The sequence below is a fragment of the Equus quagga genome, chromosome 22 (genome assembly GCF_021613505.1).
Source record: "Equus quagga isolate Etosha38 chromosome 22, UCLA_HA_Equagga_1.0, whole genome shotgun sequence".
Classification (NCBI taxonomy): domain Eukaryota; kingdom Metazoa; phylum Chordata; class Mammalia; order Perissodactyla; family Equidae; genus Equus; species Equus quagga.
The window spans coordinates 30050499-30076939 of NC_060288.1; the positions used below are offsets into that span (position 1 = coordinate 30050499).

At 39.5% G+C, this 26441-nt stretch overlaps 1 protein-coding gene across 1 annotated transcript in view; it reads right to left on the reverse strand.

The window, feature by feature from the left end:
* The window catches only part of NEIL3 (nei like DNA glycosylase 3), a 47246-nt gene that overhangs the window by 16856 nt on the left and 3949 nt on the right, over nucleotides 1-26441 (reverse strand). The window contains exons 2-6 of the mRNA XM_046648677.1: nucleotides 15167-15294; nucleotides 6803-6937; nucleotides 6282-6495; nucleotides 3776-3850; nucleotides 1991-2157 (exon numbers count right to left, since the gene is read on the reverse strand). Of these exons, the coding sequence (XP_046504633.1) occupies nucleotides 1991-2157; nucleotides 3776-3850; nucleotides 6282-6495; nucleotides 6803-6937; nucleotides 15167-15294 (719 nt within the window). The remainder of the gene's footprint in view (nucleotides 1-1990; nucleotides 2158-3775; nucleotides 3851-6281; nucleotides 6496-6802; nucleotides 6938-15166; nucleotides 15295-26441) is intronic.

Genomic DNA, 26441 nt, shown 5'->3' on the forward strand with positions numbered 1-26441 from the left:
CACATCATCTTCATCCCACGGTCCTGACCGCTCCACAGACAAAACGGCGCCTCCCTTCTCCCAAGATCCCACACAGCCAGGTACTTCCCTGCTTGTCCTCCACTTCCAACCATATTTTTTTTTTTTTTGAGGAAGTTTAGCCCTGAGCTAACATCTGCTTCCAATCCTCCTCTTTTTGCTGAGGAAGACTGGCCCTGAGCTAACATCTGTGCCCATCTTCCTCTACTTTATATGTGAGACGCCTCCTACAGCATGGCTTGATAAGCGGTGCATAGGTCCACACCCCGGATCCGAACCAGGGAACCCCAGGCCGCCGAAGCAGGAACGTGCACACTTAACTGCTGCACCACCGGGCTGGCCCCTCATTTTGTTTCCTTTGTTTACTCTTCCTCCTCCTCTGTAGGAATGGATATTCCCTGAAGCTCCTTTCTCAACAACCTGATCTTGTTTTAATACTTCAACAAACAACACTGTGCTGATAAACCTCAAGCCACTATCTCCCACCACGTAATGTGGCCCAAAAGACATCTCTTCCAGATACCCGATTTTACTTCACCTATCAAAATTCTACTTATCTTTTCCACTCTATCCCAACTTTCCCAGATCCATAAAGGGAAAATTTCTATTATTTGAGTCTGAAACTTTTTGCATTGTCCTACATACGAAACCTGCCACAATTCTTGTTGACTGTTTAGAATTTTTAATTAAAGTACCTAGGTCCTTCTCCATTTCCAGTGTCCTGCCCACAGGCCTGGTAACCATCTCTCACCCATCCCACTGCACTACCTTCTTCACATGTGTTGTTAAGTCTCTTCATTTTCCATCCTAACTATGCTACAAGCAACTAAAAGTCCCTAAGCCACTGATTTAGGCAGGACATTAACCATTCCTGGAAGAACTAACGATTCCTACTAGTTTATCCCATCCCATGTGTAAAACTAGCTTTTACTGTTCAACAGCTTGCCTTGCCCAGTGTTCCCATCATCCCTCCAGCACGCCATGTTTATCAACGACTCAAGGTTTGTGGCCATGCTCCTTCCTTCTGGTTAAATAAGGTCTGTTTTATCATTTACTTAACCAAAAGTCTATCTTTTTAAAGTAAACTTCAGATCACACTTTTTCTATGAGATCTTCCCATCCTTTTGTGTACATATAAACCTCTAACATTGCTGAACTCTTGTAGCATTCAACGTGCTTCTTCTGTCTGTACTGGTTATTTGGCTTCTAACACAGCTCCTTTATATTGTTAATATTTCTCCCAGGCTTCCCCAAAGGGACCCGTGGCCTTTTACCAGGGTAAGTGTACACTGGGGAAAAGGAAATAATCAAGCCTTTCGGGGACTATTGGTCACTGGTTCCGAACTGACACTAATCCCAGCAGACCCAAAACATCCCTGTGCTCCCCCAGAGTAGGGGCTTAGGGAGGTCACGTGATCCATGGAGGTTTAGCTCAAGTTGATCTCACAGTGGGTCCAGTGGGTCCCTGAACCCATGCTGTGGTTGTGTCCCCAATTCTGGAATGCACAATTGGAACAGACATATTCAGTCACTAGCAGAATCACCACATATGCGTTTAAGGCAGTCAGTTGTTTTACTAACAAGACATAAATTCTATAAAGAGACCTTGCTCGTGTTTTATAATATTATTTCTAGATGAAGGAAAAACTTATGAAGATAGTTGCATTTTTCTAATTATTGACATACCTACACCTCCTGGTAATCACTTGACAAACAAGATTAAAGCCAAAGGCTGGATATTCACACCTGAGCTACAGATTTTCTCCTGAATTCAGAACTGGGTCATAAATCATCTTTGGCTCATTCTGGTTCTTTGATGATGTTATTTACTATTTCCTTCCAAGGGTTCAAATACTTTTGAGTTATGTCCTCCCTTTAATAGCCTGATAATTATTCAGTTATGTCCTCTTATTAATAGGCTTTTAGTTAGAGAATTAGGGCAAATAGTATACCTTTGAATTAGATATCTCACCATATGTCAACATGTTGAGGATTTTCTTTTTGACAGTGAGGACAGAAATATGTCATTCTGTGATTCTCCCCTAAGCGACACACTGTTATTTTGCAGCAGCACTGACCACAATTAGGACGCTTGTAAACCTTATAGTGTCTAGAGATGGCACATCCTGCTTTACGGCACTAAAAACAAAGAAACAAACAAAGAGCGTTATAATGTTATCTATAAAACAGTGTTGCTAAGGAGCCAGACAAATTCTTAAAAGTCATTTCTGAAAATAATTTGCTAAAAATTTATGTTTGTACATATGTCCATATAATCTTTTCTTTCATCTGAGAAAAGGGTATTGACAAGATTCAGCAATATTTGTCAAGTAAGATTTGTGTGAAATAATTCTCATTATTTATTAACTTATTAGTATTTAAAATTGTTCTTTGCATAGCTTTACCCTCTTATCTAAATGGGATATAAAAGTTCTATAATTTAAAATGTCTTTCATGCTTTTAAGTTTTTTTAAATTAACATAATTATGTGCTTATAAGAAAATGACTAGATTAGCTTTAAATTTGATTATTTTTAGAACACTGAAGCTGCCTGCTTTGTTTCAACAGCCAAGAAATTTATTTCTGGGGGAAAAATTTAACAAGATCATTTTCTTTGTTGACCTGACAAAGGACAGTTTTTTCTTTTTAATCTTAGAGATTCACTAAAAAAGAAAATAAAAATTCAAATGCCATCCTAAGAGAGAACATGTTCCATTTTTGCTATAAAAGTTCTATTTCAAAAGACATTTTGATATTCTCTGTCACAGTTTTATTCTACTCATATACATTTAAAGCACATACATTTAAAGCTCACATACATTTAAAGAAAGAGAATATCTTGGGTTTATATCAGCAGTGTGAAAATTTAAAAGCCCAGAAATATGGCTCACCATATATAAGTTGAAAATCACACAAACAATTTATATTAATTTAAGTAAAGTATTGAAATACCCAACTTAATCTGGGCAGAAAATGGGTAGCTGTTTATAACCATCTTTCCCTGGAAGAATAGTGAGCATATGTAATATTGAAATGCCACAGATACTCTGGGCATATATAAAGCAAGAGGTCCATTAACACTTTGCACCCATTAATGAAGAATTCTACAATATCTGCCTTTATGAACATAGTAAAAATAAACATTTTAAATAAAGAAAATGGACTGCAGAGAAAAAAACAGACATATTTATGATGCCTTGTTTAAAAGATAAAATGTGCTTACTGAACTCTATTTATGCATATATATGTATATGCATATATACAACTTTCGAAACTTACAGTTTAGCAAGTACTTATTTCATTCTCAAAACAGTCTTTGTGGTAGATAGAGAAATATTATTATCCCATTTTACAGCTGAAGAAAGTAAATTAAGTTTTCTAAATAATCTAAACCACGAGGATAGTAAGTGGCAAAATCTGATTGAATCCAGTCTATCCCAAAGTATTGAGTCTCTCTCCAGGCTTTCCATATTTTACCTTTATATGTCCAAAAATAGGACAATAGTTTAAGCAAAACGTTAACATAGTTGTTCCCCAACTTAGTATAAAGATAATTTAATGTAATTATAGTCAGACAAGTTTGGTTCGATCTACGACCTACAACTTCAAGATGTTCATTATGCCCATGACATGTCGCTCTCTCATTGTACCTCTACACTCTCACCACTAGATGGCCATATACAGCCTTAATATTTCTGGTGCAATGGAAAGGGAAACAAGTGACAATTTTACATAGCTGAAAAATTTTTGCTCTTACCTTGTAAAAAAGAATGCTGAAATCACGTATCATTTTCACAAGGTGATGGGTCTGTTCATTTGTTAACTGGCAAACCTTAAAATAGAAAAACAACTGAGGACAGTCTGATAATTTGTTCATTACTGTAGAAAAATAATACCACTTGCCAGTTATAAGAAAACTGTAAATAGATTTAAATAATGCCAATCTTCTAGAACTCAATTTCTCATACACCTATTCAGTGTCATTAAACGGTGGTTTTATTTTATTTTATTTTTTTGAGGAAGATTGGTCCTAAGCTAACATCTGTGCCCATCTTCCTCTACTTCCTATGTGGGACGCCTGCCACAGCATGGCTCGATAAGCGGTGTGTAGGTCCGCGCCTGGGATCTGAACCAGTGAATCCCAGGCCACTGAAGTGCAGCATGCAACTTTAACTGCTAAGCCACCGGGTCCACCCCAACAGTGGTTTTATTTTTAAGAGATAGTACTACACATAAAAAATACCATTCTTATTTATAAATTTTAATTCTAAGTTCAAGCATTTATTGAATATCTATTCTTTATCAGACATTTTCAAAGTCCCAGCGTTGTTTATCAGCCACCTAGAAAAGTCTTGCTGGATTTGTAAAAAAAGAAAAGGAAAGAAAGAAAAAAAAAAAAACAGAAAGAAGGAAGGGAGGAAAAAGTGGGCAGAGAAGTAGATGACTATCAAGGTCACTATCACACTTTAAAAAGATGTGCATTTATATACATGTATTAATATCAAAGTACTTGTTAAGACATGGAAGAAGAAAGAAACAGACCTTACTGAAAGAATTTTTCTGTGACACAGCCTGGCATAAATCTCGTAATTCTACCCTTACAGAATTAATTATCATTTGGTGCATGTGGTTTCCATGGTAATTCCAGAAGAAATTCTGTCTGATGAATTAAGTTTTGTTGCATGTATATATCTATATACAATAGAAACTAATTTATCAGTGACCGTAAAATCTAAAATCACTTAATCAACATAATCTTTATAAAAGTATTATATATTTTTTCAATTATTTAAAGTTTAAAACATGTGCACTTCTAAAACTCATTTATTTCTTACCACATCTTATATCAAGTCACACCTTGAAATGTTAAACTGTACTTTTTCAATAACTGTACATGTGCTTTTAGGGGGTTCATAGCTAAGCTTCAGAAATGTCTTTATTTAAACCCCAGATACTATGGGCAAACGATCTTTTACTAGATGAGTGGCTGGCTGGATGTACAGATACAAAGTAAATTCTCAGCTTATCACAGATAACGGTAACCATACTCTGGGTAACAATTCTCTGAGTTCTTTCTGTCAAGTTTTCTTTAAAAAACCTGTTCCATGGAGGTTTAGGTGATTTTAAAAAGCTCATTCTCGTTAAAATTCTGTTTCAATATTCCCATATTACAGAAATTTGACTAACTTGTTCCAAGAGTCAAAAAGCCCAACCTAATCTAGCACTGCTATTAACTGTTTTCTTTTAAAACTTCTTTCCCACTGATTTGGATTTTATGAAAAGTAGCTAGGAAATAACTACACAAAATAAAAAAGTATCTTTGGATTCATGGAAAAAACAATGTAGTTCACAGAGAATATCTGGGCCTAGATAAAAGCCCTAATGTAGATTTCTTCCCTGGAAACTAAAATCTATGTATCCTTCTACCTGGGTTTGACCTTCTCACAACTTTGTCCTATTAATCACCATTCTCTTTTCTACAATTTTAACTTCTCCCTCATCACGAGTTTTTTTTTTTTCCTCAATATATAAATGAGTTTGTGTCTCTCCAGTAGAAGAACAAGAAAACAACAACAAAACTGAGTCCTTGTCCTGATATCTCCCTCTAGCCGCCAAATATTTTCCCTTTGCCCCATCTAAGCTCTTTTAACAAGCACTCTAAACTTTGTTTCCATTTCCTCACTGATCACTTCTTCCTTAGTCCCCACTCCCTGACTTCTATGCTTATCATTCTACTGAAACAGCCTTTTCTAACGTCACAAAGAGCTATAAATAGGAATATATGAGTGTGTGTCGAGTGTGAATTTAATATGCCAGCTACAAAAAGAGAGTTGTGAACTTCATTCATTCATACATTCAACAAATATTTCTTTGATGCCTACCATGTGCCAGACACTGTATTCTAGACGCTTGCCTACAGCAACGACCAAAACAGACACCATCCTCATAAGAGGTCACAATCTAGCAGGAGGAGACAGACTTGAAAAGTAAATATTAGGTATATTTGAAAGTGATCGGTGGTATGGAGAAAATAAAAAGCAAAGGAAGTTGTGGAAAACTGGGAGTGTGAAGTGGGGGGAGGGGACGCACACAGCAATTTTAAGCGGTCAGGGTTGGCCTCGTTGCAAAGTTGACGTGAGCAAAGACCCCTGAAGTTTGTTTCGGGAGACTGCGTTACTGTAATGCAGACTTAAGTACTCCATGTTGGTCCCATAACAGTATTTAAAAATACAGAAATCATTTTGAAAATATCTATGACCTACTTTAACAGCTGGGTGGAGACCACTGTCAAAGAGAGCTTCATTTTTGATGATGTTCCCTACCCCCGGCAACACTTTCTGGTCCATTAACACATCACAGAGCATCCGTCCTTTCTGCTTTTTAACTTCACTTTCTGCTCTTGAGAAACTAAATTTAGGTGAACATATATCTAATTCTCCCATGATTCTTATTCTCTGTTGGCTTTCCGTTGAGTTTCTATAGAAAGGAATACAAAACACATTAATCGTGAATCTAGTTACAATTTCACCAAGTGTCATTTAACATGAGCTTTGCTAAATATAAACACTTTAGGTTAATCAGAGTATAAGAGTTATAAAGCCGAACAATGAACAACCTAACAAACTATATTATTTGAAGCCTCCTTTAAAATGAGGTTTTATCAATTATAAACCACTTTTAAAAATTTTACTTATTATTTACTTCCACATGTGACATCCCAAACCAAATTTTAGCTCCAACTCCACAGTTTTGCACCTAAAGTACTTTTATTTTTATCTTTTACCTGAGTTCCACCGATGAGTCAAAGAAACGAATCAGATCTTTGGTGAGCTGCACTTCAAAAACAGGAGAAACTCCATCTTTCTTTTTATCCTCAGGTGGATTAATTATGATGGAGCCTTTCATTCCAAAATGAATCCTGAAACAAAATCAAACCCATTTTTGCGTGGCAAAAAGTATATCACGTATCAAATTTGTATTCCTTCACTTTCTGGATTACATGCAAACAAATATTAGTCAGAATAGGCACTTTTAAAGGGCAAAAAATGGTAGCTAATATTATATGTTTTTCTGTTATGGCTTTGTCTCCTTATAAAACCAGAAGATGCAAGAATCAGTTTTCAACCCACAAATAAAATAAATTCCTAGAGAAATAATAAGGCCCCAACAAAAAGCCCAAGAAAACATCCTGCCGCACTTCTTTTCTTGTGAGATGAAGTATCTTTTATTTACAGAACAGTCTAGCATCTCTCGGCTTTTTCTCAGATTCAAAGGCTTGGGATGAGATAACGCTAAATTTAAATTGCCTATAGTGTGTTTGTATAAGCTCTACAAAGCTCCTAACGTTCAAATTCCCTATTTCTAGCCACGATGGATTGGAAACGTTTACTTATTCCAAAATGACATCTACAGTTTAAGGCACTTACTCTTCTTCTCCCCTGCTCTGGGATACACTATGAAACAAGTTTTTTGCAAAACCTTACATATCAAAAGAAAAGAGAACAAGTCAAAATGCTATTGTCTTCAATTCTTTTTGTTTTCTTCTACCTCTAAATGTATTGGGAAGGGAAATTTATAAATATTTACAGTTAACTTGAAAGCCACAATGCGGTGATGAAAAATTCATAACCTTTCAGTTTTTATAGGATTGATTAGTATGTCCAGTAAAAAAAAAAACAAAAAAAGTGGTTTTGTGAGACCTCTGATGATGAAGATCAAAAATGATTCTCAAGATGAAATACTGTGTTCTGCCTTTCAAATCCTTCTCCTTATAGCTTTGTTGAGTTAATAAATATGGCTTTTTTGGCAGCAAATGTTACTGCTCTGTGCTTCTAATTCCAGAGCACCATGTTACAGTATTGTACAAGGTTAACCAGTCTAACTTTAAAAATGTGGGTTTTAAACTCTGTGTGCCCTAATATCAATCATAAATGCATTTTACATGCCCCACACTTCTTGACAGGAAAAATGTGTGCCTGTAAGTACTCCATAATTTAGCTTATGGAGGTTCAACCCCAGTGAAAGGTGCACAACTGTCATGCCCAGAAGCCATCATATCTAAAATCTTTTCAGCTGCATGGCTCATAAAGCAGATTCTAAATCACTTTCTATAATGAAACTGCATCCACATAAAAAATCTCAAAGGTTAAGACCTGATTCAAATGCAGGAGTAGCCCCAATAAGAACCTTGAATCAAATAAGTATGACTTTTTTTGGTCTTAAAAATCTGTTCAATTTAGGGTAAAATGTACATAAAAATAACTTTTTAATTTTATTTTCATTTATTTTATTTTTACTAAATAGCAAAATGTTATGACAACTGAGCCTCAACAAACCAACCAATTTTGTGTTTATTAAGTATACCCTTTATCTTAAACTAAGAAAAATATATCAGTATCATGAACATTTCTGAGGCACAGTAAAACCTTGTATTTATAACAATTGCCACGTTGATCTTTTATAGACCAGGACACAGGCCCATATTACACTGACATTCAAGAGTTAGATTTACTTTTCAAGATTCCTCATTATAATCAACCTAGTTCAGGGAAATTTTATTAGACCCTTATTGTTACCTCTTGATCCTCTCAAGCTCCCTCCTCCCTCAACCCAATTGGTTATCTGAGATCATTCACTCTGCAAAATATGACTCTGCCTGCCAATAGTGGGCATCAGACCCAACCTGGAGTGGTCGATGTCCCTTCCTTAGATCCTGTGCCTTTGACACACTTAATGGAGGAATGGACACCTGAATCAAGCAGGATCCATCAGTATCCAAGCTGGATTCATCAGAGTTCTCCTGATGAATTTACAGATTTGGGACACAGAGAGTCAGTTTCCTGTTAGTGTTGGGAGGTTACTATGGGAACCGTCTATGGGAACGTTTCCCAACACAGGCACCAGGGAAGCTGAGAGGCCTCTCTGAAGAGAGGAAGACTATGGCAGTTTCAGTGAGGAGCAGCGTTAAGAAGTGCAGAGTCCTCATAGCTTTTAGTCTTTGCTTCCAGGTGCCCCAGAAGCCCAACTGCATTATCTTCAGGGATGACAAGACACCTTGTATTCTTAGAATAATAAATAATTATTGAACTCATTTGAGTTGAGCTTCTGTCACTTGTAACCAAAGTTCTAATATAAAAATTATGTCCAAACATCTTAAGAAAATTCCTCTCGTTAGACAGAACTTCCTAAAACAAATCGATAAATAAGATCTGATACTATTTTAAACAGCCACATTCTTCTAGGCTATCAGAATAATCCGAACGTCCTTAAGCAAGCTTAAATAGCGTAAACACTGATATTGTCACAGGTTCACGTTAATGACAATTACACATTGCTAAGGAGGCAATTGCTTATGACAACTGCCAAGTGGTCAACAGTGTCCTAAGGATAATAAAGAGTAGAAAACAGTTGAATATAATGACTGTAAAACTGATGCTAGGAATTCAAAGAAAGAGATTATAAAAAGATATGGTTTTAAAAGGAAGTTCTGCTCCTACTTAGGATATAGAACTTAAAAGTGAACATAACTCCCACCCTAACGAGGGGGGAAAAATCACAGTATTTACAAAATCACAAATCTTCTTGAGCCCATCAGAGACATGAGGCTGCAGGACACCAGGTGAGCTAAGTTCCAAAGAGTGACAAGCCCTTCCATGGAAAGACAGACATGCCAATTGTTCCACCTGTGGCAGAGCATGGGAGGACGAGACGGCTACCACAAAAATGGGTAAGAGAAAACAGCTATAATTTTCAACAAGCTTTAAATACTGCGTGTTGCCGGTATGACAGCTTAGAATTCCTGGAGCCCCAGACACGAGGAGAGGAGTCTTGTCAGCTCTTTTCCACGGGTGTCCACCAGTTAGGTGCACACGAGAAACATGAGAGTCATGGCAGGGGACCTGCAAGAGCCACACGTGGTGGCAGGGCACTCGTCTGCATGAAACCGTGTGCTTCTCGAACACTTCTCTCACATGAAGCATAAGTCTTAAAAAATCTTAAGCTGCTGGAGCCAAGGGAGAGGCACAAATGAAAAGCCATCTCTGCCTGAAGGAGCAACAGGAAACCTCCTGCCTGCACAGTAAGTCTTGCACACAGCAGTCTGCCACTGGGGAGGGCAGGAAACCCTTTGCCACCAGGCCCAGGCCAAGGGCACTGCTGTTGAGGATAAGCAGAAGCAAATACCACCTGTCCCTGGGGGGGAGGCAGGGACTTAGGTTTGGCACAGAATCCTGCAGTGATATGAGGAGCACCCGTTCCCACTGGGAGAGAGGAAGGAAACTCTGACCTGAGACCACCCACACATCGAAGGAAGAGTTTGACTGCCTTGGCAAAGAGAAGGACAGTAGCTCTAAGAAAAATGCAGCCCTGAGGTCCACACACAAAGGGCCTGCCTAAGATACAGCCTGGTCCAGAAGAAACAAGAACCTCCATTTTCCCTGTCATGAACCTCTCAGTGAGTAACAGGCCAACAGCAGTAGAGCAATCTACCACAGAGTGGGGAGAGGTGGGCAAGAGTGTGGAGAGACTCCCTTATGACATGAATATGCAAGGTCTGCTGAAAGCTGAGAGTGGAGCAGAAATATAGAGAAACCAACCCCAGCCACTGCAGGCCACACTCAAGGCGTAAAGTAGCAGAGAGGCTGGACTTTCTGAAGTCATTGGTGCAATGAAGGTGCCACAACACAGCAAAACCCAAACCAAGCTCAACTACCAACTAGACTTACTCAATCTGCCACACTAATAACCTGATAGAAGGGGCATTACTATTTCTGGGCTTAAATATTATTTAGCTCAGTCTTTATTGTTCTTCTAAACACAATATCTGGGATTAAAAAAAAATTATGACACATGAAAAAATAAGATAAAGATAAAACAAAAATACCCAATGCCAAGAGATAGAGCAGTCAACAGAGCCAGACCCAAAGATGTCCCAGGTGTTAGAACTATGAGGCAGGTAATTTAAAATGAATTCAAAAATTAAAATTAAAAGGATTAATTGAGAAGACCATGCCAGGTGAGTCTGCTGTGATAAGGTCCCCAACCTTCCACAGGTATTACAGTGTTGCACATGGGTTTTCTGTTAACATGTTTCTAGGGTTTTTATAACCTTGCATAGAGGTTGGATAAATGCTACATAATCACAGTCAAGGCAGGCCACGCACAGCTCATTCTCTATTGTGCAACCAGTTGCAGATGCCTTTGCTTTCTATGCATAATAGACTTTCTATATGCCTTTGAAATGGATATAAAAAAGCACCAGCAACCAAGATCCAGCAAATCCACATCTAGGAATTTATCTTAAGAAAACATCAAAACAGTAAAAGATATGTGCTCAAGGATGTTAACTGCAGGGTTATTTGTTAGAGTGAAAAATGGGGGAAGATGCTAATCGGTAGGTGGTTGATTAAAAAATGATGATACATATAGTGGAACACTCTGCACACATTATAAACAATCATGTATATGTATATTTTGACATTGACCAATGCAATATGCATATTATGTTAAAAGGCCAAATATAAATTAAAATTCCCATTTACACAAAAATTATATATCATTATAATTCACGCACATGTAATATAAACTATGTATGAATATATGGTATACATACAATTTTTATTTTATTTATGATATTTAAAACATTGTTACGAGTGCTTTTTTTCTGGTAACAGTAATTATGGGTGGCATTTACTTGTTCCTTTAGACTTTCTGGAACTATCTTAATGTTTTACAATTGGCTCAAATATTACTTTTAAAATAAGGAAAAAATTGCAATAAAATGACATGTATTATGCAAAGAAACAAGAAAGGGAAAGCGGCAGAGCTAGAGGTCCTGCCGGCTGTCAGGTGCAGGAGGGAAAGCAAACGAATGAGGTACATTCCCGTATTTTCTCCAGTTATACAAGAAAGCACTACGGCAACTGAAACGGAAAATAAAAGTTATCATTTTGAAAACTGAAAATGTTTAATTTTCTGCCTGTTTATTACTTTAACGGCCAGTATTCTTAAATTGCAAGTGACAGAGATCCACCTCAACAAGGCAAAGTAATCTGAGTAGCTCGTGGAATCTTAGGAAGGGTTGAATATCAAAGCAGCAATGCGGCTGGACCTCAGGAACGGATGGAATAAGGGACTAAAACATCTCTGGGATTCTCTCTCTGCTTTCGGTAGGTTGGATTTATTTTCCATCACCTCACACTGTCTTTCCTGACAAGCCAAGTAACATGGCCACCTGCATGTTCGAAGGCCTCACATCTCCAGCCTCCCTCCATGACACGGGGCCCAACCCTCCTCAGCTCTGGGTGAGAAAGTCCCACTGAAGAACTCAGACTGACCCAGTGGACTGTGTATGAGAGAGAAGGTTAAGTAAGATGATATTAAATTCAACAACCCTGTGATTATTGTGGCCAGGTGGCCAGTTTCCAGAAGAAATGCTGTCCCCAAAAGACAAGGGGGCATGTCTGACAGACAAGCAGTAGGTATTTGCTACTCTTAAAGTATATAATTTAGTTTAGAATGTTTCTCAGACTCCAGCTTTTCCTAACATATGTGATAGATTACAAAAACCATGTCTAAGCTGTAAAATCCTTTTATAAGTAGCATATAATAGTTTCCATAAAGAATTTTTAGCAAACTGAAAAGAACTGTCGCATTATCTCTTGCATATCTGTTTAGAGGATCATATCACTTAACTCCAATAAATTACACAATCGATAATGTAGAAAGCTTCTCTCAAATGGCAAAGCATCCGAAATAGCCCAGATATAGTTTCTGGTCTCTTAGAGATCATAATGTATGTATGTATGATAATTGCAAACAGAGTCATATAAATGACAAATTGGATATAGCCAAGTGTTTTGGAAAGAGATATTCATTAAAAAAAAATATGTCTTTTAAATGTTAGTCCAAGAAGTAACAGCTGTGTTCCTTTTGATTGAAAATGGCCTCTCGTAGGGTAGGTGTGTCTGGGTGAAGACACTTACAGACGTGTGCACACACAGTCCTGGCAATACATGCATCCAGTCAATACGGATGATATTTGGTAGGGGATTGTGAGCGCATAAATTTAGTCTTGTTTGTTCATTATTTCTCAGTTGGCTCAAATGAGTATTTGTTACAGACACAACAAAAAAATTAAAAATGATTTTGGTTTTGTTATAGATGTTGAGCTTCTGTAAAGTGTTCAGAAGTAGAATACATGTATTAATCACACATAATACCACAACTGTGCTCCTAAAATAGCATCAAATAATTGTTAGTCTTCTATGGTATTATTCTAAGCACTCGCGCACTTCAATACGTCTTTTTGTAACAGAAATAGTCGCTGTCTAATTTGCATCTTTCTGATTTTTGGATTCATGGATTTTTACATGGTGGAGTTTCTGACAGGGGGCTATGCTTATATTCTACTTTCATAACAAGTGAATCCCAGAAGATCCGTGGCCCGCCCCATAAGATGCACTAAACTCCATGGGCAATTCTAGCTGTGAAAAGCTGTGTATTAAGGGAAAATTGTAAGTGATCTTTAAGCATGTTTCCTGCTATATGGTCTCTAAAATGCAGACCAGCCTGGTGGGAAGAAAACAGATGTCTAAAATGAAGACTACATTTCAACCTCATGCTCCCAGACCTGTAGCCTAACACAGGGATCCCCTTTCTTTGACAAACTCACCCATTCTTCTAAGAAGCATAGGTTGGAAGTGCATTTTTTTAACTTATGTTAAACTGTGAAAGGGGATACAGCTGATCTTAGGTTGCTCAGCTCATTTTCAAACAGCTGATCAGCCTCTGACCTTGAATTGTTATATCAAATCGTCCTTAAGGCTGTAGGAATTGAAAGGAAGTGAGCCACTGCACATATCCCCATTCCTACACCGAGATACGTACTCCCCAGGGATGGCACTAGTTCACTGAGTCTGAAGAAGCGATTGTCCTTGTTTAGAACTTCATGGAACATTTACTGACAGCCCTGCACTGAGAAATGATTCCCCTCTTATCAGTCTGGTGGAGAACACTTGATAAAAACCTCTCTCATCCTACAGAAATAAATCTGCACTTCACACCAGAGAGTCAATAACATATCAACGTGCTCAACTCTCTCACGTGGATTCCATTGTGTCCTACTCTGTTCAGAGCGAAGAGTTTTCAATCACATCAATCTACTATGACAATAACGTGACCTGCAGTAGATCATTACTCCATGAACCGGTAGGCATATGCTGATGTTATCAATTTCAGACTCAGAACAACCGTGAAGTGACAATGCTGCCCAAGGACAGCAGCTGCTGACAATGGAGAGAACACCTCAAAGAAAAAGCCATTACAGAAACTCTAAAGTACTCTAAACATGCAGTAGATGAGATGCAATACATAACAATCATAGAGGCATATTATTTCTTTGGGACCATTATTCACCTTGGGTTAGAAGCACAGGGTCCAGTAACAGGCCTTTTCTTTTAAGAAGGTGAAACTGTTCCACATTTTAAAGAGATTCAAGGAAGCAGACCCAGTCTTTACAGTTTGCAATAGCTTAGGCTGAACTCAGAGAAGACAGAGATTTGATAGACGTATTAATCTATAGGAATTTTTCATTTTTCTGCGAAAATTAACCAGATGATCATGCTCTGGCAGCTACATACATCACAACATTTTTATCATTAAGGAGATTGTGTGTCCTTCTTTGTCAACGTATTAGCAATGAATTTCTGTAAGTAACTGTGAAAGAATGGAGAGCCCGTTACTTCTGCGGACAGCTTTTGAATGTTATAAATAAGTTTCCAATTCTGTGCAAAGCTTCAGAGAAAGAAAAGCAATAAACATTTGGTGAAAACAAGACAGAAGGACAGCAGCGTAGGAGTTCGGGGAAGAGCAAAACTGAGCTGTGTTGCTCTAATATGTCTTGGGAAGTACCGCTGGCCTATCAACATTTTAAAAGAAATAAACTGACCAGCCCTCCAAGTAATGACGACATCACAATTTATTCTTCTGAATATTGCTTTTGATAGACTCTCAACCTCTTCTATTAGAGCTCTCTTAAAAACAGAGTACTTTCTACATGATTAAGTGTGACACGAGAAACTGTACGAAGAGCCTTCTACACATCTTTAAACATAAGAGAGAGAAGATGTATCGTACAGCTTTATCTTACCGTAGAGCTTTTGGCCCAAAGTACATAAAGAGCTCCTTCCCCAAAGTTTCCACGCCACTGTAAACATATCCATCAAACAGTCTCAAGACACTCTGGCTGGAATCTTCCTTATTATTCAGTGCAGCAGCCTAGTAGAAAATACATACACACATGTAAGCACACAGGCAAACTCTAAACAAATTATAATTTAATTCTTAAACGTATTTATAGTACTTCATGCCCAGGTGCATTCCAATGAGAAGAATAATCTCCAGCAAGTCAAGTAACGTAATCAGCTGTTTACATACATTTTGTCAAATTACTATGCAGTCATTTAGAAAGAGAGAGGCCAAAAAAATTAAGCGAAAAAAAGTAATTGGCACACCATCAAAATGAGTTTCTTCCAGGACCATATAGCTCGACACATTGAAAAGAAAGCACAGCAAGACGATGAGAATGTTTTAAAACTAAAAACTAGGCTACAGTCCTCCATTTCCAGACGTACAGCCAAGGTCCCCGAAAGAGCATTCAGATCAAAACAGCTAAAAACGGTGGGTATAACATGAAAATGACACATTCAGACCTGCAGTGATGAACGCGTAACCAGTAAGGAATAACAAGAGGTCAGAGACCTGTGCCATTTGTGACAACATGGATGGATCCTGGGGGTATTATGCTCAGTGAAACAAGCCAGACAGAGAAAGACAAATACTGTATAATTTCACTTACATGTGAATCTAAAAAATAAAAAAATGAAACAAAACAAAACCAGACTCAGATACAGAGAATAGGCTGGTAGTTGCCAGAAGAGAGCGGAGTTGGGGGGGTGGGCGAAACAGCCGAAGTGGATCAAGAGGCACAAACTTCCAGTTTTAAAATAAGTCATGGGGAGGTAATGGACCGCATGGGGACTACGGTCAATAATACTGTATTAACTTTGTATGACGACTGAGGGCCGCCAGACTCATCGGGGGGACTCTTGCACAATGTATATAAACGTCAAATCTTGAAGTTGTACACATGAAACCACTATAATATTGTATGTCAATTATACTTCAATTAAAAAAATAACAGAACAAGCAAAAGAGGGAGGGAACTCCCAAGATAAGCAGCACCCTGAAGCCAGCTTTTATCAGAAAGACATTTCCTGGCCCTAAAGAATGAGGGCTTCAGTTTTCATGGTCCTGTGGGGAGTCGGGGATCAGAGATAAAGCCTGGGGTCCCCTGAGTAGGAGAATCTATTACAAGGCTTGCTCCTCCCTTTCTCCCCAACGACACTGTTAACAATAAAGGAAAAAGAAACCCACTACTCCTTGCCCATCACCACGTAAAACCAAACAATATATTGTTAGGATTACAATAAAGGCACTGAACGCTGTAAAGAAGATCAAGGAAATTATAAAGACAGAACATCCGTCCTTCTGTGCATGAGGGAAAGGAATGGGGTTGGGTTCAGACATTGGTAACACTCTTTCTCAAGCTGGGCATTTTGTATACAGGTGTTCTTTGTATCATAATTATTATTTTTTTTTTGAGGAAGATTAGCCCTGAGCTAACATCTGCCTCCAATCCTCCCCTTTTTTTCACTGAGGAAGACTGGCCCTGAGCTCACATCTGTGCCCATTTTCCTCCACTTTATATGTGGGATGCCTGCCACAGCATGGCTTGATAAGTGGTATATAGGTCCACACCCGGGATCCGAACCTAGTGAACCCCGGGCGACCAAAGCAGAAGGTGAGAACTTAACCGCCGTGCCACCAGGCCGGCCCCTGTAACATTACTTTTTATTCTTCAGATATGTTTTATAAACATTATTTAATTTGCACTCAAAATGTAATAAATGTAAAACTATTACAAATGCATAACTATTATATAAGACACACAGTACCTATAATTCTATTTCCACATGAACTCTTCATCTAAGGTAACACCCTCACATACTTCCAACTTTTCTTTCCTGTTTCTCAAATGGACCTAAGGATTTTCAAGAAGATGAAGGATGAAATCTTGCTGGGGGATGGGGTGGTGAAGGAGGGAGTTGTCTGGAGATGATTATAAAACCGCTTTAGATATAGTCCAGGAGCAAATCACAACTTCCCCTCCACTCACAGGAGAACGATACTGTTAAGTGACTCTCAAACTTTTGGTTTACTGACATCTGTCATTCTCAATATTTCAGATGATATGCTCACTCTATTCTTTATTTTACTAAATTGGCCCTTGTTGAAAAAGACACAACTGAGGAAATTAAGGTTTAATGAGGTCATAAGGGTAGGGCCCTGATCCAAAAGGATTAGTAACCTTATAGGAAGAGACACCAAGGGACAGCTGGCTCTCTCCCTCCCGTATGCTCAGAGGAAAGGCCACTTGAGAAGAAAGCGGACTTCTGCAAGCCAGGAAAAGAGCTCTCACCAGAACCCAAATTGGCTGGAACCTGGATCTTGGACTTCCAGCCTCCAGAACTGCGCGAAAATAAATTTCTGTTGTTTACGGCATTTTTGTTATGGCAGTCCGAGCAGACGAAGAACAGATACTATTCTTCCACTAAACCCAGTCACCGTTGTGGCCTCAGCCAAGGCTAGAACCTCCCAAGGGCCTGAAGTTCAGGAAACTGCCTTTACATCCCTCCTTTGCATAATAAGAACTGGGGAATCAACCCCAGGCTTAAAGTGACCAAGCAACAAATGCACAGGAGTCATTAAACGTGACGGCTTTCCAGTTCTGCACAAATCACAGACAGAACCTGTGGGAGATGCCAGCATCAGGAATCACGGATACACATGCCCTCAGAACATCTGCCTCGGCTTTTCCCTTCTCTCTCTCGGCTGAACTCGAGGGCCGATCAGTGATTACAACCACTGGCCCCGCAGGCTCGAGGACTTAGTGAGGGTAAACACACTTTCAATTGGCCTTGTTTCTACAGCGGAGTCTGTTAGAGCCCTGAAATGAGAAGCACCAAGAATCTTGATGTTTTTCTGCCTAAAGACTTTATGTTGCCACTTACATACACTTCAGGCCAAGTGTAGATTAAGATAGTAGGTTTCCATGACAACCAATCAGTAGGCAAAAAATTCTTACAAACTCGCCAGGACACTTTTAAGATAATGATATACGGAGCAGATACAGATCTGTTATGAGTAACCTTTGCCTCAACATAGATTAGGTTTTACATTTTTAGGATCTTGGATTTAACATCTTAGTGATGTTATGAATCTTCATTCCTAAATTAATAGTTCAAAGCCTGTTTCACCACCACTCCAAAGTCAACAATCTCTTATCCTCTCCCAATATTCTTTACTAGCAATGGCTTTTAAACCTGCCATCTGAAGTCCTCTGGCTTCTGTTAGGGTTCCCGGCAGAGGCTGGGTGATGATTCCGACCCTGTCACACATCTACAGCCCTGGACACCATAACAGCTTTCCCTGCTACTTGGTTAGGAGGGAATTTGCTGCCATCGCCAGCCTAGGAAATCTACAACTCAACATTTACCCACTATATCGGGAAAGGTACACACGCACAGTCCCCTCTATCCTGTTGGCTGCATAAGAATAGGACTTGGGCCTGGAACATTTCTTTTCTGGGAAATAAAGAGCCCTTGCAGCCTGCACTGGGTTTATTGCCTTGGGAGGGAATATCTGTCCCTGTTCCAGGCTTGCTGTATATTCCTATTGTGATTAAGCACCCATGTTCATCAATGGCCCTGAGGCACACTGCAGCTTTCTGTATTTCAGATCCCAGAGGGAGGGTTTGGGGTCCTTTCAGTGCAGCACAAAGTGGGGTGGGTGTCACATGACACATCAGATCCACCGGTCACTGGAGAAGGATGCACTGCAAGGGGCTAGACCTTGTGCACACTCTCTCCTCTTGCTGTAAGTAGATGCTATACCACTTGAACATGCTGTGCATGCTGTCTTTTCTCAGCAACTTGGAGCCAGGCGCTGGTTTCTTCCAGTGGCACTTATCTGCCTTTTACCCTTGGCCACTCATGTTATATTCTACCCTTTGGCACAGCCTGAGCACCCAGTGAATGCTGAAACACAGTATCTGATCAGTCAACTGAAAAATTCTTCTCTCTGCTGCCCCCTCACCGTTTCTCACTGCACTGCCCCAAATCTAATTGCCCTAATTTGTTACTTTCCAAAATGGGAAACCACATGACTGAGTTGCTCTCACTCAGCTACTCCTGTTCTCTGACCAGCCCTCCTTTCCTCTACTTAATTCTGACTTTTCCATGTTTTATAATGGCTCCTGGCAAAGAGGCAGACAAGGTAACCTTGAAATAGACAGTGTTGTCACAACACCTAATAAAACAGTAAATGAGTCCCAATTGTCTCATGTGCAGTCTGCTCACATTGCTAAATTAACAGCTTTGACAAGAACTTACACCATTCAGTTGAAAACTCTCATACTCAACAGCTAGCACAGTTCATGTTATTCACTTGGCTGTGTCTAAAACTTTGACATCCTCTGATGACAAAGGTGGTATGTGACATGTGGAAAGACAGTCCTCTCCATTAAAAATGCACCATTCATGGCTGTCTACTTGGATTCATTCATTTTAGAGAAGTTTATTGACCTTCCACTATGTATTAGGCCTTGATCTAGATGCTGGGGATTTATCAGTGAAAAAAATAATTAAAACCCTCCTGTCTTCATGGAGTTTATATTCTACTGGGGGAAGAGAGTAAACAATAAACAGAATAACAGTATATTAGAAAATTTTGAAAGGAAATTGAGATGAGAAAGAGATCAAGATTAGGCGAGGGAGCCACAGGTTGCAATTTTAAATGGCGCCGTCATAATCTCATTGGGAAAATGATAGGAGCAAGTCTTAAAGGAACTGCAAGTGAGCCAGGATCCAGGCAAAAGAAACAGCAGTGCAAAGGCCCTATGGACAAGTGTTCTGGTACATGGAGGGACAGTTGACAAACAGGGTGACTAGAGCACAAAGAACAGGGGAAGATGGTAGAAAGATGAAGTCTGACAAGATAAGAATCAGATCATGTGGCCCACAAGGTCCACTCTCAGGACTGGTCTTTTCTCTGACAGAAATGAGGTAGAGGAAAGATAGGATCTACATCACTTTTTAAAATGCTCTCTCTGGCTGCTATTCTGGCTAAGGGGAGTAGGGGTGGAAGGAGGGAAAGTACTCAGAAAAGTACTGCAAGGATCCATATGAGATGAAGGAGTTCTGGGCCAGAATCATAGCAGGAGAGGTGATGAGAAGTGGTCAGATTTTGGGACGTGTTCTGAAAGTGGAACAAAGGGGATTTGCTGGTGCATTGGAGGGTTTTAGCCTGAACAGTTGGAAAGAGAGTCGTGCTGTCAACTGAGATGAAAAAGGTCTGGATAGAACAGGATGGAGAGGAACATCGGGGGTTTTGTCTTAAACAAGTCAAGGTTGAGATGTCTATTAGACATGTAAAGGGAGATGTCGACTAGGCAGTTGGATATGAGTCTGGAGTTCAGGACAGAGGTCTGGGCTGGAGATATGAATTTGTTTAGTGATCAGCATTCAAATGACTTCTAAAGCTTTGAAACTGGATGAGATCAGCAAGAGAGTGAGTACAGATAAAGAGCAGGGACCCAAGAATTGAGGTCTAGGAGCCTCTAATGTTATGATGTCGGGGGTAAGAGGAGGAACCAGCAAAGGGACGGTATGATGTCAGGGAGAAGAGGGGGAGGAATCAGCAAAGGAGAATGAGGTAAGCCAGCAATGTAGGAGCAAAACCACGTGTGGGCGGAGTCCCAGAAGCCAAGGGAAAAACATATTTCAAGGAAGAGACATGTCAAGTACTGCTAACGAATCAAGGAAGATGAAGACTGAGACCCGACCAATGGATGTAGCAATGGAGAAGTGATTAGTGACAAGAGGTTTGGAGAAGTGATATGAGGCAAAAGCCTGGCTGGAGTGGGTTAAGAGGCCACAAGAGGAGAGGAATTAGAAGCAGTGAGGTGATATGAACATACAACGCTGCAAAGGGCAACACAGAAATGGGGTGAGAGCTGAGGGGAAGTAGTGTCAAGAGTGTTTTCATTTGTTTTAAGATGGGATATGTTTGTTCGATGGGAAAGATTCAGTGGAGAGGAAAACAGTAATCACCCAGGAGACAGAACAGCTGAAGCAATGACTTTAATAGGCAAGAAGAGATGGATACAGGACGCCTGTGGTCTGTTGGTCTTGGTAGGAACATGGATGGCTCATCTATAGTATCAGGAAGGAAGGGAGATCACACAGGTACAGTCACTAGTAGGTAGGTAGATACGGTTGTGTAAAGTCTCTTGTGGTTGATTACATTTTCTCACTAAAATAGGAATCAAGGTCATCAACTGAGAGAAAGGTAGGCCTAGATCGCATGACCCTGGGTCCTCTAAGATTACATGTAGCATATAATAATATCATTCAATTTTGCCAGATTTTAACATGAAATCTCCAATCTCATCATTCAAAAGTAGAAGTCTATGGCCTGATGCAAATGGTGTCACTGGTTCCATCCTAGAGATATCTAGCAAAAAATTTCATGAAATCTCACTGCATGGGACCACACTAGGTATCCTTAATTACTTACATCAACTAAATGCTCATCAGCTGATGGTGTTAATCTTATTGAAAGGAAGTTCCCCTCTTTGTATCTGCCTATATGATCTTGTGCTTACTAGGATCATAATTTTCCCTGATTTTTTACTTTATTCTAAGTGTTCTGAAAAGCCAGATCATTTTCTGGGGAAGTTTTCCACTCAGTAAGGGCTAGCGCTCACTGTTCAAGCTGCCCCATTATCAAAACACCCAAATTGAATTCAGCAGTAATACATTATTGGGTTTTGTTGTAATTGGCTAAATAAAACATTCACGAGCACAATTCATAACAAATTTTGTGTGCCACTCATTTTTAAACCACTCTATGACGTACATTTCAGAAAAGATCACTTGAAAGAAACAGTAAAAACCTAGTAAAAAATATGGGTTCTTAATGAAAACCTCTACCTTTTTGCCCAAATAGTTAACTGTCCAGGGCTCCAAACAATGTCTATTAGGAAGAAACTCGAACCTAGCTTATCCTGATTTCTAGCCTAGATTTTCCCCCAGGGAATTCCTAACTATGTACTAAATGGGTCTCTAGGTCCTGCCTCAGGACTGTGTAGAATCCACACCGAGGGGATCTGGTTCCATAGACAGCTTATGGACAGCTGAGCTGAAAAGGCCTCTCTAACCAATGCTGAGGGGCTAGGTTAAAAAAAAGTTGTTATATCCAAGATTAATCCCTCAAGACATCCAAGGTTGTCCTGGAGAAGACACCTGTATGCTCTCCAAATTATAGTCACCTATCAGAGATTTTAGAAAGTGGAATAGATCTAACCATGGGAAATTTGGCTATTTAGCAAAGTCTCAGTGGATGGCCCTCTTAAACTTTATGGTTTCTGGACCACTTACTAACGAGACAAAGAGGAGTGCGTGTCCTTGTAAATAAATTCTGTGCACGGGAGCATGGGAGGATGAATTCAGAAATATAAAGGCCAAGATACTTAAAATGCATGAGACCCTTAAATCTCTTCACACAGCTGTCAATGAAAAGTGAAATATATTGTCCTGGCCGAGAGAACCACAAACCCAACCCATAAAGGTGTAATAGGTCTCACTTATTTTATTGATGTTTTACCCTATTCTCCATAATTAAAAATAACACACAATATGACACCAAAAAAAGAAATGTTGAAACAATCATGACATTAAAGGCTCTGCAAATATTGTAAAAAGATGTTTATGGCCTGACGAAGGTGAATATTACAACATGGATGTCGGCAGAAGGGCAAGTGGAGAATGACCGTAGGCAGAGAAACAGCCACTGTGGAAACCTACAGACCTGACACTGTTCAATGACTTCAGGGCTAGAGAAACCGTTCCAGCTTCAGATGCCGTGTGACCTTGGCTGGAATATGTTTAAGAATTGGTTTTTTAATACTTGACGAGGTGTTTGGGAATTAAAATGAAACGGACGTATAACCTCTTCCTTGCTCACATAGATGGTCTGTAATTCTTTCTGGTACTAGAACTTCCCCACCTGGGAAACAGAACAATAGTGAGGCTCTCTACCTGCCAAGGCATAGTCAAAGTCACAGTACAGCCACTGTCAGGGTACGTACCTTACTGATGGTCGTCTGTGACTTGTGTTTGTCCCTATTTGTTTATAAGCTCCTTGGGGACAGTGCCCAGGGTGTTTAACTAACACCCCTGAGAGCCTCCCATAATGCCTGGAGTTCAGTAACACCTGTGGGATTAATCACTGAGTGGCTTTAAGCTACAGGCGCACTGTCTCCCACCCACCATCTCCATCTTGCTTTACCTTTCTCAAGATGTCCTCGCAAAAACTTCCACCCTACCATCTGTTTCAACTCCTTTTAAAATTATTAACTCCCAGTCTCTTATTAGCTATTATCTGCAATGGAGTGAGGTTTAAATCTAAGAGGACCACATTCTCATGAGGACCAAAAGCTACATGGAGGGAAATACTGTGTTTACTCCCCAGAGACTTTCCCAGAAAGGAAAAAAAACATTCTGGGAAGGTTTAGGAAGGGATCTGGGAAGGGACTGTAAATTTTCAGTAACCAGTGCTAGCGTGCCCTGGTTTTTATCTGAGTTGTTTACTTAGCCATTTAAAAATTGGTTGCTTTAAAAACATCTACCCCAACACTTCAATTGGGTTTTGAGGGAAACGATACATAAAGATCTTTTATTCAGTTGTCTATCATGCGGGCACTTGACCCAAGTCACCTGATTCCTAATACACGATCATTTCTAAAATAATCAGCTCTGGATAATATACTCAAGACAAAATGAAATTTTCAACTTATGATTGACCACCTCAAGCACTTGCATATATTTTCAACTGTTGCATTTTTTTTTTTTTTTTGAGGAAGCTTAGCCCTGAGCTAACATCGGCTGCCAATCTTCCTCTTTTTGCTGAGGAAGACTGGCCCTGAGCTAATATCCGTGCCCATCTTCCTCTACTTTCTATGTGGGACACCTACCACAGCATGGCGTGCCAAGAGGTGCCATGTCTGCACCCCGGATCCAAACCAGCGAACCCTGGGCCACCGAAGCCAAACGTGCAAACTTGACCACTGCACCACTGGGCTGGCCCCTCAACTGTTTTTTAAAACTCCATTTCAGGGGGAAATTCTGGTATACCAAAGATGGTTTGTTCCACTTATTTTGAGAGCTATTGTGTACCAACTGGGCAAGGCTTTTGCAGTAAACCTAAGATTTACAAGATATTCATTTGTCCTACAGTAGAATGTGGGGTCATCACCTCTTGATATAAGCTTCAAGTGCCTGGACAAATTCAAAAGTTAATTCCACAAGCCTATTATCTTTGCTATAACTATACACAGTTGCCTGATAGATACTTGACTTTCTCCTGTTGACCCTTATAATCCTGTTACTTTATGATTTGAACATTTCATTCTTTTTTTCCCTGAAATAGAGACGAAAATCTCCTTTGCCACAATTTTAAGTATGATTGAGAAGGGTTCACCTTCCCATTTTCAAGTGGCTTAATAATATGAAATCATCAAAACAACATATATCTTCAGAGACAGCTCATGATTTATTGTGCCGATTACCATTTATTCCGCCTCTCCATGGGTGAACAGGAAGATGAACTTTTCAGAACAGAATAAGACTTTTCCATAGATAAATATTTCAACTCTAGTGCAATTACATATTTCCCTACAAAGAAAGAAAATACCATACTTGCTTTCACAGTCTCTCCTCTTTTGTTCCCACATTTTTTGCCCCCAATACAATATTTTTCTTAATCAGAGGTCACTTATCTACCAACTTAAACCATCAAAGAACCTAATTTTAAAATGGTCTCTAAGCACCAAAATAGAGATCTTTAGGTCCATACATCAAAACATATTCTACGATTTTGTAAGAGCAGAGCCTTCAAGCACTTACCCAGAGACTAAATGTTTTGTATATAATTTGAGGGCCCCAAATGATGACACACCTTTCATGAGGGAATGGGGCATTCCTCAGAAAAATTGGTGTGGTGAGAAACCTCTGATCTGGGAGAAAAAGGAACAATTACCAGGAGTTTTACTTTGCTAGGCATGAAGCTAAGAGTTTTATGTCCTCTCTGTACTGTCCTCTATTCTAATCCTGACCTAATAAGCACAGACGTTAAGTACAAGCATCTCCAGATGAGGAAGTAACAAAGGAGCTTGAACTCAAAATCAAGATGATCAGATGTTCTTTTCTCTACATCACACCAAATACTTCAGTGTTGGATTAAAAGCTACAATTGAAACCAGGTACCTGGGGGTTACCGTAAATATTCCATAAGAACATAGTTACCCTTTGACCTTGTTCCCAACACAGCCACGGAGGTAAAGAAGTTACTACCCATGTAAACTCTAGATAAATAACCTCAATCCCCATAAGACGTATTTGTTGAGCCCAGATGCTTCCTTCACAGCCCAGGCATAATTATAGCTTGCTAATTTGCTATCTTCTTGTCTAACCAGAGGGGTGACTCAATGGTCACAAGGATTTACGAGGTTGTTTTGTAGAAGAATGCCTTTAAGGAAGTTACGACCACTGGATGACCCCACCCAAGCTGCCACTGACCCCAACAAGTCTACTTGCTCAAGGTCTTATCTGAAGTGAAAGAAACATAGATTTCCCCTTCATTTCCCTGAAACTCCATGTCCCAAGGCCCTCAGCCCTATAAAGATCCCCTGTTTTCTCCTTTTGTTAAGGCAGATCTGAGAGAACCTGTTCTCCCGCCTTCTCATTTTGGCCAATTTGAATAAAACTTTATCTACCTCCAAGCATTGGTGTCTCAGTGATTGGTTCCTAGTGTGCTTGGGGCACAGACCTGAAATAAAGAGGCTCAGTATCACAACAGCCATGGAAAATCATCTCCCTTAGTTTCCTCATCTGTAAGACTGTTACCTGTTCTGTCATCCCTTGGTCCATGATTCCGCATAATGCTGAATGCTGATAACAATGATCCTGGGTCATTAAGGGGAAACCATTATCAGTATCCATTTAAGAAGGTGAGGATGTATATAACGCATGTTCTATACAATTTTAAAGCCCCTTTGGATTTAAATGAATATTACACTTAGCTGGAAAATGAATCTCTGGAGATAGCCCATTCCACCATATAATGGCAACAAAATGAGTTCTGGTTCCCTCTCACCCCCTTGCCCCCACTATGAAGAAGGGGAAGGAAGGAGGAAACTTACTTTGTGGCTTCATTATTTTCTAGAGGTAGGAATTTCCATATAA